The sequence below is a fragment of the Columba livia genome, chromosome 9 (assembly GCF_036013475.1).
Source record: "Columba livia isolate bColLiv1 breed racing homer chromosome 9, bColLiv1.pat.W.v2, whole genome shotgun sequence".
Taxonomy (NCBI): Eukaryota; Metazoa; Chordata; class Aves; order Columbiformes; family Columbidae; genus Columba; species Columba livia.
This window is the reverse complement of record NC_088610.1, coordinates 22,253,115-22,269,135: the sequence shown is the minus strand read 5'-3', so window position 1 is coordinate 22,269,135 and position 16,021 is coordinate 22,253,115. Positions and strand designations below refer to the sequence as shown.

The window sequence follows — 16,021 nt, the reverse complement described above, 5'->3', positions numbered from 1 at the left end:
CATTAAATACGGTACCAACAGTCGGAGCATTTAGGTGAAGTGTGTTTCGGAACCGGCGACAGGAGAGCCCTGATCATTAATGTAAAATTGCGAATGGTAGATTCAGGTTGTTTCTAAAAACATTTATGCTGCCACGTTCTTGAAATGTATATTAAAATTCAAATTGATTTAATAAATGTTAGTTTTCTAATTCTATTTTGCAACTGCTAAGGGCATCAGTGTGGCATATGTTGCACTTATTGTCTAAATACTACTCAGTCCGTTGATGACTAATGACTAATGCTGTAATTGTTTAAATTAGGGTTGGCTTGGTTTGGTTTCCTTAACCTCCTGGCTAGTTGTTCTTGAGTAAGCTGAGCAATGGAAAGGATCGTAACGGTGCTGAAAATAATTGCAGTGGTTCTTGTTTGAAAAAGATGAGTTTCCATGTTATAGCAGTGTTCTGGGAGCTTCAGCCTTGGTTGTGCTCAAGGAGTGGAGTGCAAACTGGGTCCAAGGCAGCGTGAGGATCTGTGTGGCTCCAGCTCAGCCCGGGTGTTCCCCGCGGGCCACTAACCCTGTGTTCCTCCTGTGGATCCTATAGGAAATGTGCGGTATTTGAGCTTTCTTCCCAATCCTGTTGGAAACAGCAATTGGCTTCCAAACTTTAAGAAAGTCTTGCCATTTCTAGAGCTGCGTCGGAAAGAAAAAGCGGTAGCTCATCACCCATTTGCTGTGGGAACGTTCCTGCCAGAAAACGTGCTGCAAAGAGCAGAGCTCCTTCAGGAGGCCTGGACGCCGATCATGGGGAGCGGTACAGAATTAGTCTAGAGCTTCTGACCACCTAAATCTGCACAGGCAGAAGAAGCTCTTTGGACAAAGGGAAGACATCTAAACTTCATTTTGAGGGGAAAGGCTCTTTCCACATACCATACATCAGGGAAATCACGAGTTGGGATGAAAATCTCAGAGGGAGGAGAGACAGGGAACCAGAACTGGAAAGGAACATTTGGATGGTGTTGATCTCCATACACCTGCAACCACCATATAACATTTTGTATTGTCAGAAAAAAACTGTCAAGTTCCAGTTTACCAGAATCTGAAATACAGCCTGAAAAGCCAGGGCCTCGGCACTGCGAGGAGCTGCTCGTTCAGCGAAACCCTGATGGACTGTGAAGACAAAGATCACACAGATGTGGCACGTGAATTGTGCAAAGGTTCTGGCGTGATGCAGAATAAAAGCCAGCAGCACACACCCCCAGGCATTTTGCAATTCTGATTGCTCACTCTCTGAAGTGAAACCATACACACGAGCAGGTTTGTGTGTTAGAATCATCCCAAGGATGTGGCACGGCTGCTGAAGTCACTCTGAGGGTATATCACACTATTTAAAGTAGTACTGATAATGTCACAAGCACATCTTGTTTGGTCTTAACTATTTAATTGTTCAACTCTAACTGCCACTGGTATTTTAAAGCAAACCAGAGCAGTGACTGCAATATATCCAGATTTTGGCACACAGGAACGCTGACCTGTCAGTCTCACAGATGAAGCAATAATGGTAATGCAGGGATTCGGCTTGAGCCTTTGCATAGAACGAAATCATAAATAGCATTACTTAAAAAAAAAAAATCCTTTTTTCCCCCTTCATTCCACTTGAGGAAGATGCAGAAGATGGCTCTGTTTTCAGGACAGGTTAAAATAGGGGAGCTTGGCATTTTATTAGGTCAGCACGGGGCTAGTGCTCGGTGCCGAGGATGGAGCTGTGAGGAAGGGAAGTGGTCGGGTTGCTTGTTCACCCCAGGATTTGTGAGGAGCAAGCCTGGGGTTTGGCTTTGGCAGGCACTGGGCAGCACGAGCTCAGCCACGGCAAGGAAAGCGACTTCGGGACAGCAGCTGGAGATGAAGTGAACAATAACTCCACCTCACAGCTTTGAGACAGGTTTGACTTCACTTCAGAAGTCCTTTATTTGCCAAAAAAAAAAAAAAAAAGGAAAATACGAAGTAAAAATACAAAGAGAAAACCATGCCAGCGCAAAATGTCTCCACTTTTTTACAAACTATAAGAACCTTTATTGTTAAATATTCAATTTCTAAACCCATCACCCAGTGATAAGATGAGAACAAAAGGGTAAGCGCTGCGTACGTGTTTTTCTTAGAGTAGCTCATGCTCTTTACTGAGGTTCAGTTTTGATTGCATAGACCTCAGATACTGTGATTTAGAAGCGCCGTACTCTAAAAACGCGTATCCTTAATGCGACACCTCAGTGATCTCTTTGTTTGGCCTTTCAGGCATATTTGTTTCAGAAACTAAGCAGGGTACCTTGGGCAGAGCAGCTCGAGTCCGCTGTCCGAAACCCCCGTTTGGGGAGCGGGAAGGTTTTCCGCAATGGTTTCTGTAAAGCCGAGGCTGCCGGGAATTTGGGGTTTTGCTGTCCGTGCCGGTTTTGCAACAGTGCCGCGCGGTGGCAGACGGGCTGAAGCTGTGGCAGGGCCTGGCTTTTGCTGACATCAACTCGGAGCAATTGTTACGGAGGAAAAAAATCCAGCTCGTACCATTTCAGCAGTGGTTGTACCGAGGCGTGTCCTCCAATCTTAGTACTGCAGAGCGAGAATATTTGTGAACATAGAAATAAAAAGCAAGGCTTTTGTAAGGACATGGGACTTCAGTTTGCTAGACAAAAGCAGACTAGAGAGAATAAATAAATATGGGGTTTTTTTAATCATGCAAAACTGAATTTTACTCACTTTTCCGACTACTCCTAAGGAAAAGGAATCCAGCTTATAAAATACTTCTGGTTTACAATGGAAAATGCGTGATCTGTCCTCAAAGGTCTGTAACAGCTAAAGCGGCGCTGGCCGTGTCAGAGCCAAGGGGACTCGTGCGTGGTTTCGGCCTCATTCTCGGGAGCTCGCTTGAGCCCCAACACCAGCTGTGCTGCCGCTCAGCACGTTCTGCGTCCCTGTTCACAACCAGCCTTGTCTTCTTGTGGTCTGAGTGTCCTGGAAGGAAAAGCCAAAGAGCTGGAGAGAAGTTCCCCACTTTACCTTGCTTACAAACTGCGGATTTACAAATCTTCCATCCAGAGAAGCTGCAGATGGGGCTAAGTCATGAATGGGGTGCAAAATACCTTCATCTGTGCCTGCTGAATTATGGCTATTTGCAAATGCGTTAGTGAGAAAGAATGGATTTCTACTCCTGCAGTAAATAATATCGATTACTGAAAGTTTTGCACTGATACTATGCTAACAGTGGCTCCTGGAGCATGTCCTTATATTCCAAACATTTGCTGTAAGTTTTCTTGTTTGTTTCTTTCTTTCCTCAGCAATTGGCTTGTTGTGTTGACCTACTAGAAAGCACAAATTTGGTTTGGAATCACTCGCTTTGTCACAGCAGCAGTGAACCTCTGGTTGGAAAAGAGAGAGCCATGGCTTTGGGGGCCAAAGGACTCAGCAGAGCAGCTACCAGCGTCTGTCTCAGTTCATCAGAACCAAACCTTGGAAAGGTGATTTTTAGCAGGCTGGGCACACTGGCACCAGCTCAGGCAGAGTGGTGTGGGATGGAAGCCTGAATTAGTCCTTCATCTGACTCCATCCTGGTGGGAAAAAGCAACGCTGTGTTCCTGGGAATATACATCCTTCCTGGAAAAGGATGTTGCTCTTGACTCCCAGAGGAATGAGGAGGAGGAGATGTAATAGACAGAGGCTGCAGAATCACCATCTGGGGGGGTTTTCCAATACTCAGCTGGATGAGATCCTGAGAAACTTGCTCTGACTCTGAAGCCGGCCTGCCTTTGGGTGAAGAGCTGGAATAGAGACCTACACAGGGCCCTTCCAACCTGAATTATTGTCTTATTCTGTACAGCACTAGAAAAGCTTGGTTTTTGGAGACACTAGGGCCATCCCAGGTTAAAACCTTCAAGAGACAATCACTAAGTTATTCCAGAATGAGGCTTTACAAAACCGGCAAACTGGACATTCCGGTACTACTGCTTGCAGAGTTAAAAGCAAGCAGCGCCGAAGAACACGGAGGTTCGGTTTCAGCCTAGAATGGGATCAGGTTCTTCTTGTTCCTTTGAGGAATCTTTGGAGAGATGCAAAATTTTATCAAGCTAAGACCGCTCTGAACCTAGACAGCATGGAAAAGAGGTGAACTGCTTCACCTGGCTTCCTTCAGGGAAAAAGCAGACAGAGCTGGTTACAATCAGTGGTTGTGCAACGTCCATCCTGTGTTCATTTCTGCAATCTAGTTTCTTCTGCATCGAGGCCTTTGTAGAATCATCCCCATTAAAGCCTTTCCTCTCAGGGTTTCAGTGATGATGGAGCAGCGTTTTGAACACCCCGGTGTTGAACAGAGCCGCTCCCGTGTGCCCATGCCATTCAAAAAGGCTTATCCTGCTTTGGTTAGCGCTCCCTGCTTACGTCTTTTCTTATGGAATGGCTGGTACCTTGCAGTGGGATCAAAACACAGCACTACAGCTGCTACTGGAAAGAAAATTAACTCTATCCCAGCTGAAACCAGGTCACAGTGATGTCGCTAAGAACCTGGGCATCCAGAAGTTTCCCAAATACCAAATCCAGGATCTTGGTGTGTGTGTATGGATCCGGATAAAAGAGCAGCTTTGTTCAAGAAAAAGAGAATGGATCTCCAAGCCCAGTATAACTGAGAACTTCCTCTCTTTCAGCTTTGGGTCCTGAGGAGAGTTACAAACCTCAGCAGGGCAGCAGTACTTCCCACCTGGGCATCAGGAGGCAGCCGATACGCTTCAAAGGCTCCTGGAAAAGTGGAAGCTGCATTGTAATGACCAGCCAATTACTTATTTGGTTATTAACGCTTAGCATTATCATCTAGGGATTAATGTTCCATTGTGCTCGCATCTAGATGTATAAAACGCACCAGCGTGCATGTGTATACACGTGTTATCTATTAACTGGTGGGGTGAGGAGGTAAGAGGAAATACAGTGTATACCCACCAACCAAGCGTTGTGCATTTAGGCACAATTACGATAGCTGAAATAAAATACAAGAGCTGAAGCCTGTCCCAAGCTGAAGAAGGTAAGTACTCAATCTGTTGGTGTATATGTGATGGCTAAAATTGAGGACGGGTAAGAACATGGTATCATCACCTCTGTGCTGCAACACAGGCAAGGAGGAACAGAAACACCAGCCATGATTCTACGGGGAAAGGCAGCTTAATTTGGCACTTCAGCAGGAATTCATTAGTTGCAGTGCTTCCTCTCTGAGACTAGGGCCTACTTCACGGCTATAAAATAATCCTTTTGCAATATTACAGGCTAATTCCTTTACCAGTTAAAGCATCCCTCTGGTAAGAGACATTCAGCACACTAGGTTAGGGTTGGTGTTTTTCTTCATCATCTCAGTCCGTTGGAGAAGGCTACAGGTGAGCGATACAGGAGAAGAACACAGGGGCACACAAGACACAGCAGTTTCAACGCAGCAGCTGAACAGTGTATGTGTCTTTTTTTCTGCAAATATCCATGAAAATACTTGTACAGAGCCAAAACACTAGCCTGAGGAAGAGCTTGTTATGCACAGGAGAATACGTAGAAATGTTAACTATGTCTCAAATTCTCAGAGAAACATTACATCACCTAGTGCTGGAAATGTCCACAGATTCATACAAGTAACATATGTCCAGTATCAACTGTAAGAGCTTGTGGTTTAAAGTGCAAAAGGGAACTTCGCTCTGCCCATGCACAGGCATGTTGCCTTGGTTTCCAGAAAAGATTTCTAGATGTACATTTACATTAATTTGGCAGCTTTTTTGTGACTCCTGCTGTAAAGGCAAAGGGGCAGAATGGCACAGGACTGAACTGAAACGACCACTGTAGATGTTGCATGTGGTTGTTGCAGTTACTCATTAGATGCTGGCATTTATTGCACATCTGGGGACATACCACAATTTATATATAAACAAAACAAGGTGCAATCACCGTATTTAATGAGTGTGCATGATAACACATTGTAAAAAGCCTCTTTATAGAAATTGCCTTATTGCAATTACACAGGAAGAGAAAAAGAGTTCTCGAGTTACAGTGTACAAAATAAAGCACGATTGCTCCAATGACAGATTTAAGAAAAATCCCTAAGTGTCTCGGGACTGAATGCTATCCAGTTAGAAAGAGATCGATTAAACGTCTTCCATTTCTCTACGCTGAGAGATCTGAGATAACTAGTTTATCTGATTTGTCTCCAGTTTCAGAGGGAGATAAGACTTCATCTGTGTCATAGTCTTCTTCAAACGATCTGCAAAGATAAAAGGTACGTCTTTAAAAGCCATATTTTGGTGAGAGCTTTTGTTATTTCAGTGCCTACTAAGGCAGCTCATTAAAATACAGTAGCATGCAAGGTGTTAACCTCGAGGAGGATATTTACAAGGCACGGAAAACAGTGCTGTAGTAATCGGTGTTCTGACAGCTGACGTGACTTTGTGCTCCCATCCGTCCTCATTTCTAAGTTCCAAGCCAACTTTTCACTGGTGCTCAGCATTCTAAAATGTGAATCCAGTTTCAGTAACAACTGTCGTTAGGTCACAGTAGTCTCAATAGTTCCGTGTAGGAATAAAGTCGTCCAGCCCTAGAGATTTGGCTTGCTCAGACTTGCTCAGAAACACCTGGTTTCCAAAGCAACTCCTGGCTTAGGATATGTTTTGACATCCACAGAAGAACAATTGTGGCCATGCTGTCGTGTTCCTCTCCCTCTCAGTTTGAAGTTTAATATCCAGGTCTCAGCACTGATGCCCTGGGAAGGTTTGGCTGTGAATTCTCAGCTCCAGCCAGCTGCACTATTGGGGCTGGTTGGGCTCTGTGCTCTGCGGCAGAGGGTATCGCTTTGGGGATCTCACCCCATTCCTGTTCCTGAGAAATGATGGGTTTAAGGTGTTTTCCCTCCAATCTCAGCACACTGCATGTTAGTTTCTCAGGGTTCCAAACAAATTAAAATGATTCCTTTTTTTCCAAAGGCAATGCTGCTTGTGAAGGAAATGCTGCAGCAGGCGTTCCAATGGTGAGCACATGAACAGCTTGAGTTTGTCTGCTCCACAAGGTTAACTCCTTTGATACCCCAGCACGGATGGTGCCAAGAAAGAATTGTCTACCACAGCTTGTGCTGTTTTTCCCTTTACTAACTCATACGCAAATCCTTGGGAGCCTGTCGGTGTGTATGACCTGCTGTGGAGGGGACGTATGACCTACGTGAAGGAGACAGCACCAGATATTTTCATCTTGTCTTCCATAGAGAAAAACACCTGCTGGGTAATTCTGCCACCTTCTGGAACCTTGCATAAGTGGGAGAAGAAAAACAACAGTCTGGATCCTACACCAATATCTGCTCTGATCATGCACTCAAGGTTGCCAAAACCGACACAATATACCCACTTTTTGGGGCAGTGGCGCCTGTTGGAGTCTGCGGGGCTCTGCCTTTCTAGCATTCCCCAGCTGGGCAGGGGCTGTGTGTGGCTCTATGTGCCTCAGTTTCCCTAATGTCTCCTTCATCTCGGATGATGCAGCAGAGGAAAACTTCTTATTTCCATTTTCTTTTACCTTTCTTAGTTTTTTTTCCCTATACATGGAATGTGACCTCTTTCCTGCATTGTTTATGTTGCACATTCACCAGCACTCAGGGCTCTATTATAATTTGTTTTCCAGTGCCTTTTGCTTCTGGACTAAACCTTCTCATGTCCTTTCCCATGTGAGTTGATTTTCCATTTCCCTCTTTTGCTCCTTAAGACTCAACAGTGTTTGCCATTCTTATCTTGGAAAACACACTCTCTGCCTTTTTGGCTAGGAAACATCCAAGGGACAGCTTTTCCACCGGATTAGCACTAAGGATAATCACCTTCTCTCCTTCCAGGGCAGTTTCAACACTTCCCAGTCCCATAAATACACATATGGGCTCATGTAGCTTAAACACCTATTCCTCAAGACTCAAGGGTGACAACTCTGGCTTGTTCAAAGGCAAATTATTCTAGGGAATTCTTTGTCATTCCTGCTGGAAAGCACATATTTTGTCTCTTTCCATGAAGGCAGTTGTGGCTTCCATGCACATCACTGGCTGAAACTGCTTTCTGGAACGGTGGACAAAGCAGTGCCCAACTTCTGTCAGGCAGGCCAGAGCCTAGACTGCGAGAAAGGATTGCTGCAAAGCCACTGCTTCTAGCTGCACGAAGAGCTTGTGGCTGTTGGTTCTACCTTCAAACAATAGTGTGTGTATACATTCAGCAGGGAACAGACTCTCTTCGTTGAAACCCATACACAGATGTATAAAGCAGAGCATGGCTGAAGTGTTCAGATCAGCTTAAGCTTCCAGCAAACGTGATGCTTCATTGTTGTCTTGAGCAAGACGACACCTTTTTCTTATTTTTGGTGATCGTAGCTCTCAATAGTCACAGGATCCCTGAAGTCTCTGTGAGTATCCACGATGTCCCAGGAGCAGTGCTCTCCCATGGGCAAGCCTGCAGCCAGCCAGACACAGCCTAGTTTTAGAAACCATCCATCCAGAGAAGCTACGGGGAGGGCTAAGTCACAAATGTGGTACACACTGTTCATCTGTGATTGCTCAAGGATGGTTATTTTCAAATGTATGAGTAAGACAAATACCAGACTGTAGATTCTGCCAGCTCACTTAACCAAAAATCTTCTCTTCTCTCACAGAGCTCATAAATTGTCTTGGTTTTGTCGCTGGCTCCTTGTTTCTGTCATCCTCAAAGCACAGCAGAAATAATGTATGTGCAAAAACTCAATGCCTGTTTCTGGCAAGTTTGTCTGAGCATCCAGCTCTTTGTTTTTCTTTTTTGCTTCCTTTTTTCCTGCGTGTTTTGTTGCTACGCTCCACAAATGAGATCTAATCCTGCTGCCATGACTACAGGGCTTTTCAGAGGCTCTTAGAAGCAAGCAGCAAGGTTGCCGACATGCTCTTACAGGAAGACACAGGGCTGGTTCAGATGGACTTCAAAAATCTGACATCACCTGCCACTTTTCCTCCAGTTTTGGTGAGCTGGGGGATTCATGGGCCTGCAAAGCTTTCACGCCAGACTCCTTTTCTGTGCTGAGAACACAGGTGTTGCAAAGCAGCTGCAGGGAAACAGCAGCTTTATCTTCCATCCTGTGTTACCTCATCTTTCATTGTGAAGGCCACAAAAAGGCAAGGCAGCTCAAAGGAGACGAGGGAACAGCCCATCGCTGTTTGGATGCACATCACAGGGAGGGAAGGAATCACAGCTCTCAATAGTTTTGCAAATCTCTGTGGCTAATTAGTAGGTGCCAATGTTATCCCAAGCAATTTTCAGTGTGGGAAGTTTTGAAAATTATGCAATCTTCTCAGTACTCTTACTTTAATGGCTCTACAAATACTGTTTGAGAACAGATAAAGTCCTGAATCATGCAAGATTAAACTGGGGTAAGCATTCAGATGTTTGTTATATTAACCTGGAGAGTGCTAGAGAAATATTCTCAAGAAGATACTGCTACACACACAAATTTAAAAGATAATTATACTGAGCCTCCATTAGGAGCCTCTGCAGGAAGCCCTGGCACACAGAGAGGTTCTGGAGTAACTGCTCTGCCTAAATTCATCCACTTTAAGGATGGCTGGACTGTCTGTCCATGATTTTATAGAAGGCTGCAAAAATGAGCATAGGTATTGCAGAAATCAGTAGTGTTATAAAGAAAAATCTGAACAAACTTGGTAAATGAATGAAAACAGTGAAGCACGGCTTATGAAGAGCACAGACTAACAGGCGTAAAGTAAAATTATTTGAACAAGGTCTCCGCTAAGTATGATAAATGTAAGGGAGCTATAGCTTCTAATCTGTGGTAGCGTGACATGATCAGTATATGGCCAAGACCTGCAAAAGTCATTTGATATCTTTTTTTTGTATGGTTTCCAAAAGAAAAAGGCTTTGTCCTTTTCCCCAGCTATCTCCATTGCTGCAGTGTGTGTAGCTGACTCAAAGGGCTGCCCAGAAAGCAGCCCATTGTGACAAACACACCAGTGCTGCCTTCTGGAGCAACTGGTTCAGGCTTCACATGCTCCAGTGTTGAGCCCAAATGATAAGTCCACGAATCCACTGCCTCTGTTAAAAGTGGCATCCACACACTCCTAGTAAACCAAATCGTGTCCCCCAGGGCAGGGCGATGCCTGCGCTTACCCTTCTTGTAACTGCTCATTTCCAGACTCCTCAGCCACAAGGATCTCGTACTCCTCAGCAGCGTATCTGTCCCAGTCCGAGGGCTCAGGGCCGTCATTTTCAATGTCCTAAAGAGATCAGACCGTCAGGTACACTATATCCCTTCCTCTCCATAGCTGCTTACAAAGAAACTGTATAAAAACAGCTGGTCAGAAATTGCCTTAACTGAAAGATTCACAATTAGCTTAAACTATTTTAACATCTGCATACAAATGACTCTGAAAATAATACATCCCTTGGTCTATAAAGCCCAGTGTGTGACCTGCGCTGCCAACAAGCTGAGCCTGCTTCGTTTCAGAAATGCTGAACATTAGTAACTGCACATTTTCGTTGCTCTTGCTCAGCAAGCCCTGCATCTGTGCACTTTGTGACTGGTTAAAGAACTTAGTGATTTAAAAATCACTAATTAAATATAATTAGTGTAACTTATCTTTTGAGGAATTATTCGCTAAGTTTGAGAGGTTACAGAATAACTTCCTTATAAATAGTTGGACCTCTGCCATTTACTGTAAGGCAGGGAAAATAAGTTCCCCTCTGACCCCACTTGACCACTCTTACAATGATCCAGTTTAAACAAACAAACCAATGTAGGGTGTTTCTGGATTGGGATATATTTAAGCTGTGAATCAAGGAACCACAAAGTTCCTCTTACAAGTTATGTGGGAACAGCTGGGAGGGAACCAGAGTTGGTTTTGGCATCCCCATCACTTTACTGTGACCAGATAAGAGGCTTCTGGAGATAAGTCCTTAAGCTGTAGGCACATCTGGTTTCACTGGATATGCAAGGGGAGCCAGAAGGCCCTTACACCAACAGCTGACAAAACTCAAGTCTCTGAACATCCCACAGTTAGTGGTGAGCAGCAACTACGCAACACAAAAGCTACAATCTCCTCCCGCATTTTCTCTGCCTGGGAAGAGAGGCGGGCAAATGACTGCAGCCAGGCTGATAACCAGGCACAATCGGCAGCACCCAAACCTTCCATCTCATCTGCCACATGTGTGGGCTGATCATGGAGTCGGCACCTCATCTGCCTCAGCCCGTGATGTAAAGAAGGGCTGTCGCTTTGGTTCTGGTTAGGCTGTGGGAAAATTGCTAGTGCTGTTTTAAGGATCAGACTCCAACCCAGATGTTTAATAAATCTTCACATGTAGCCTACTTCTTTATGGGTGCAGCCATGTAGGAGACAGGAAGAGACAAACAAGATTTGAAGTTTTGAATGTCTCAGCCCCCCTCTAAACTGAGCAAATGAAGTCTCCTCCCCTTGCAGCTGAGCCTGTCTCTTTCAGCCTGCTGAATCAGCTCAGCTCAGCAGGCTCCGCTCACTCTCTGCTAGTGCTGGTGTCGTAGAATCAGTGATGGCAACCGAATCATCGAACAGCAGTACAATCTGTGCTGCAGGAGACCCAGGGAGTCTCTAGTCCCAGTCTCTGCTCAGATCAGGGTTTGCTATGAGCTCAGACCTGGGGGCTCAAGGCTTTGTCCAGTCACATCTCAAAAACCTCCAAGAACAGAAGCTGCACAACCTGTTCAAGTGTTTGACTGCCCTACTTGTGAAAAAGGTTTTATTATATTCAGTTGGATTTTCCCTGTATCCAGTTGCATTCCAAAGATGGGTTTGAGAAGGCCTGTATTTAGAAATAAAGGTGATTTATACCTTTTGCACTGCAAAGGGATCCCTCTGTTCATTGTCCAGATATTTCTCTAAATTAAAGAAGGTGTTGAAGAATACATGAGCCATTCTGCACCTCTTCAGGTCTCGTAGGGTTACTCTTCCTGCAGAAAAACCCACAGTGTTGTGCTGAGTTCTTAGTGAAACACTGGACCTGTTCCTTGCCAGTCTTATCAAAGTTTTAATCACAACATCAGTATGCTACAATATTACAAAATTTCTTCCCAAGACAGTCAAGGATTTTAACATTATTCAATAAACGGGTGCATTTCTTAGGCCTACACCTCACACACTGAGATCTTTCACATACACCCAAAGTATGAAAGAATGTGAACGGGGATGGTTCAGTTTCATAATCTAGACTGTCAGCACATCCCACAGCTGGAATACACAAGACTTGTTGCTCCAGTTCCAGCAAATTAATTCACAAGGTCTCCTGTTCTAGTATTTCAAAGCTCCTGATGCATAAGATTATGGAACAATAGCCATTGTTCAGGATTTCACCTTGTACAATAATCTCATCCCTGTGATTCCATCACAATGCTCTACCTATAGATGGATTTCACAGTGATATGACTTTCCCAGTCCACCATAGATCAAAGAGGATGGAAACTCCCATTAAACAGGACTTACCTTCCCTCTCTGGCTTAACGAGATCAAGCATCTGGCACAGCAAGTCATGAAATGGCAGCGGTTCTATGCCCATCACTTCCATCCGCTCGCACTGCTCCTCGTAAAAGTACTCCAGTTCGTACATGGAGAGCACTCCATCCCCGTCCAGGTCCATGCACCGAAACCAGTACTCGATGCTAGAAAAAAAGACAGGACTAGTGAAAGCACAGCACTGCACTAGGAGATCCACACAGCACACACTGCGGCAATGCACGTTCCCCTTCCCTCGGCCTCTAATGCTTCCCCATAACCCCTGATTATGCATGAAGGGAACCTGCTTATCTGCTGCAAACACCTCATGGTTTTACGCCCAGAGCCAGAGCTCCACATCATGAGGTAACCAAAGGCAGTGATGACTGCCAAGACATTCAGCACTACAAGAAAACGCTGCCTCTAAACAATTTCCCCTCCAAAAAGGCAAATTATTTAACCAAATGTAAGTCACTTTCTTCCTAATAATCACTGAGACCCAAGCTGCCATCTCTTGCAGAAAGCGGTAGGTCACAGAAGTTTCTATAACCTTATTTGCTCATCTCAGCACTTCTAAGACACAGAAATCAGTCAGACCTTGTAGCGCTCCTTTTGTCTTCCTCCGAAATCAGGAGCCACACAAAATCGGCATAACTCATGCGACCTTGCTTTTGAACTTCATTGCCTCTGGAAGACACATGAGAAAAACAAACAAACATACACCAGGCTCCTAAATACTCAGAATGTTACCAAACGTATTTTTCAAAAGCCCCAGATCACCAGTGAGAGAAAGTGAGGCATCATCACCCATTTAGCCTGTACTCCCTGCACTCCCCAGGCACAGCACTTGCTGCCTTGCTGTTGCTGCAGAGCTGAGCCTCATCTACCACATCCCCTCCCACAACAAATGCTGGGCTGTTTCAGTTTTTGGAGACATTTAAGCAGTGCTCACCAGCTGTCCCTGTGCCACCGTGGGCACAAACACATCGTGCTTGCCTGTTCCCTGCAGCTATGCCCAGCTTGTTCTACAATGTGGTCTATAGGTGGTCATCCTATGGGATTTTTTAATTTGTTTTCTTTAGATACCCAGAAGTTTCACTCCGTTTTCAGGCAGCTCCAACTGGAGCACCATGCTGGAAACCATTCTGATCAGTGGGGGTTTTCTGACAGCATCTTGCATTTCTAATCAGCCTGGCAGAAAGTTCCCTTCACTTCTATTCCCAGCCAGTATGCTTTTCCTCACCTCACCACAGCACCGCTGAATATTCGCTCGATAATCCTGTTTGATAAAGCTGGAAACAAAGAAAACATGAAGAAAATAAAGCTACAGGTCACAGGAATAACTACAGTCAGTTGTTTTTGCTGAACCCCCACAAAGCCGTTTCCCATTGCTAAAAGCAAGCTCTGTCTGCATTGCCTGTCTGGCCACTTTACTGATCCCTGTCTAGCAGCATTTTGAAAAAACCACAGATGATCCTCCCAAACACCATAATTCTCCAGAATTATGGCAAATGTGTATGATCTGGATTCTTGGACATGGGCAGTATTACTCCTACTTTGCTGTAGTAGGACTTGTCACATAAGCAAACCCTGCTGATAGGAGACAATTTCAGTGCGTGTTGCAAAAGTTCAGGTATCAAGCAAAGAAATCACACATCTAATCCCTCCAAAACACTTCTTAGCAGAGCACAAGCTGTTGCAATCCTGCTGCAGGGAAGGACAATGAAAAATCAGCATCATTTTAGGTGAGTGGGGGGACTTTGCCAGCCAGGAAATGCGTGGGATAGATTGTTATGGCAAGTGCAGCAACCACATGGAAGAACCCAAAGCAGCTTTGTCTTCAGGATTAAACATGCTGGTCAATAGCTTAAGCTCTTGCCTGAGACGTTACAGCATGAGTCCTAACAGGTAAGCAAATGGGCATATCATGCTCTCAGAACATGGATATTCCTGAAATCAGCCAACCTGAGTGCCTCCGTCTTTCTAGCACATCACATACAGAACAAGTGCCTTTGGATTTCTTAGCCCTTTGTGGATTTGCATTCCATTAACACATCCACGGCCCTTGAACCTTTGAAAACTCATAGCATCTGCTTAGCCTGTGGAAAGGAGTTCCTCACTGAGCTCCGGAGATGTTCTCCAGAGCGTATACGCAAGCTTCTGGAATTTCTCTCATGCATAACAAGGTTGCACTTCAGTCTTTGAAATGCACATGGCCTTGTCCTTCTTGTCCCTACTTACAAGTTCCTGCAAAAGCCTTAGTAAATAATGAGTTTCAAGACATTATTTCGGCTTGTTCTTCTGGCAGTGACCCACACATGAGAAGAAATTCCCTCTCTGGCTACTCACACAGAAGACAGTGTGTGCTGCATTTCTCTGTGTCTAAGCCCCTGCAACTGGCTCTGTAAATCAGCATTTGTAGAAGAGGTGGAGTGTTCCATTTAAAGTTTTCTGAGACATCAAATTAAAGCGAGGCTTTACTCTTTAGCGGGCATGTTCTATTTTCAGCAATCCCCTTTGTCCCACCACAGCTTGTAGGCACCGTACCTTGATCACTGTACCGAGCCAGATCCTTCTGGCTGATGTAAAGATCATGGTCGGTGTCCAGCTCCCAGAATTTACAGTATATAACATAGAAGTGCTCGTAGGAGAAATAATCTGTGATCTGATTTATGTCATCCTCTTCTTCCAAGAGAGCAAGAGTCTGAAAGAGTACAAATAAAGTTGGAAGTTAAACCCTGACAAAGAGGCACTTTGGCAGCCAAAGTCCTCCAACCTTTGCAGAAGTTGGGTGAACACAGCTCTGAGAGCTAATCCAAAATACAGCCTTTCTCCCCTATAGTGGATTTCGTTGCTGCATTCCTTAACATGCACTTAGCATCTGGCTTGGCTAGCTCAGTTAGGATACGTATGCACAATATATCTGCTCATTTTCAGCTATAGTGAAGAATGAGGGAGAGAAACAAGAACACAACTGCTGTCTCAGCTGGGATCCATTATTTGTGAAACATTTCTGACCTGCAGAGACTCTTAGAGCCATTTACAACAGCAAGTAAACTCATCACACATCCTTGCCTGGCTCCCAAAGGGCAAAATCAAATCTTGCTCCAGGCTCAGGCCTGGACTGAGGGAGGAGAGCTGGATCCAATCACACTGATCTTCCTGGGCTGTCACTGACAGGAATTAGCCTGGTTTAACTGGGAGGCTTGGATGGATTTCCAACCATGACATCTGCTAACATGTCTTGTTAGAAAACATTTAACGACAACGTCCCTGTTTCATCCCCACTTCACACCTACCTCTGTCCCTCTCTTCCCACTGAAAGAGGGTATTGCCTGTTTCCCAGTGCCACCTCCCTGCTTGCCTTTCTCCTAGTGCTGAGGCCATGGGACACTTTCCCAGTCTTTCCAGTTTAAAAAATTATGGCTGCAGGAATGTGAAAAAAAACAACAGACTCAAGTGGGCTATAGGTCTCTCCTCCTCTGCCCTCACAGCCTCTCAGAAGGGAGGAGGTGAAGCACA

The 16,021-nt window shown here is 44.9% G+C and overlaps 1 protein-coding gene across 8 annotated transcripts in view; it reads right to left on the bottom strand.

The window, feature by feature from the left end:
- Positions 1 to 1,918: 1,918 nt before the first annotated feature.
- Positions 1,919 to 16,021, bottom strand: part of PPP2R3A (protein phosphatase 2 regulatory subunit B''alpha) — a 55,554-nt gene continuing 41,451 nt past the window's right edge. For 5 of the 8 annotated variants that reach the window (XM_021286459.2, XM_065073081.1, XM_021286460.2 and 2 more), the window contains 7 exons: positions 15,047 to 15,203; positions 13,743 to 13,791; positions 13,097 to 13,186; positions 12,491 to 12,666; positions 11,843 to 11,961; positions 10,149 to 10,255; positions 5,926 to 6,247 (listed from right to left, as the gene is read on the bottom strand). In XM_021286459.2, the coding sequence (XP_021142134.2) occupies positions 6,151 to 6,247; positions 10,149 to 10,255; positions 11,843 to 11,961; positions 12,491 to 12,666; positions 13,097 to 13,186; positions 13,743 to 13,791; positions 15,047 to 15,203 (795 nt within the window). In that variant the 3' untranslated portion in view covers positions 5,926 to 6,150. Of the gene's footprint in view, positions 4,756 to 5,925; positions 6,248 to 10,148; positions 10,256 to 11,842; positions 11,962 to 12,490; positions 12,667 to 13,096; positions 13,187 to 13,742; positions 13,792 to 15,046; positions 15,204 to 16,021 lie in introns of those variants that run through there. The other 3 variants (XR_010474487.1, XM_065073083.1, XM_065073082.1) reach the window with 3 other exon arrangements.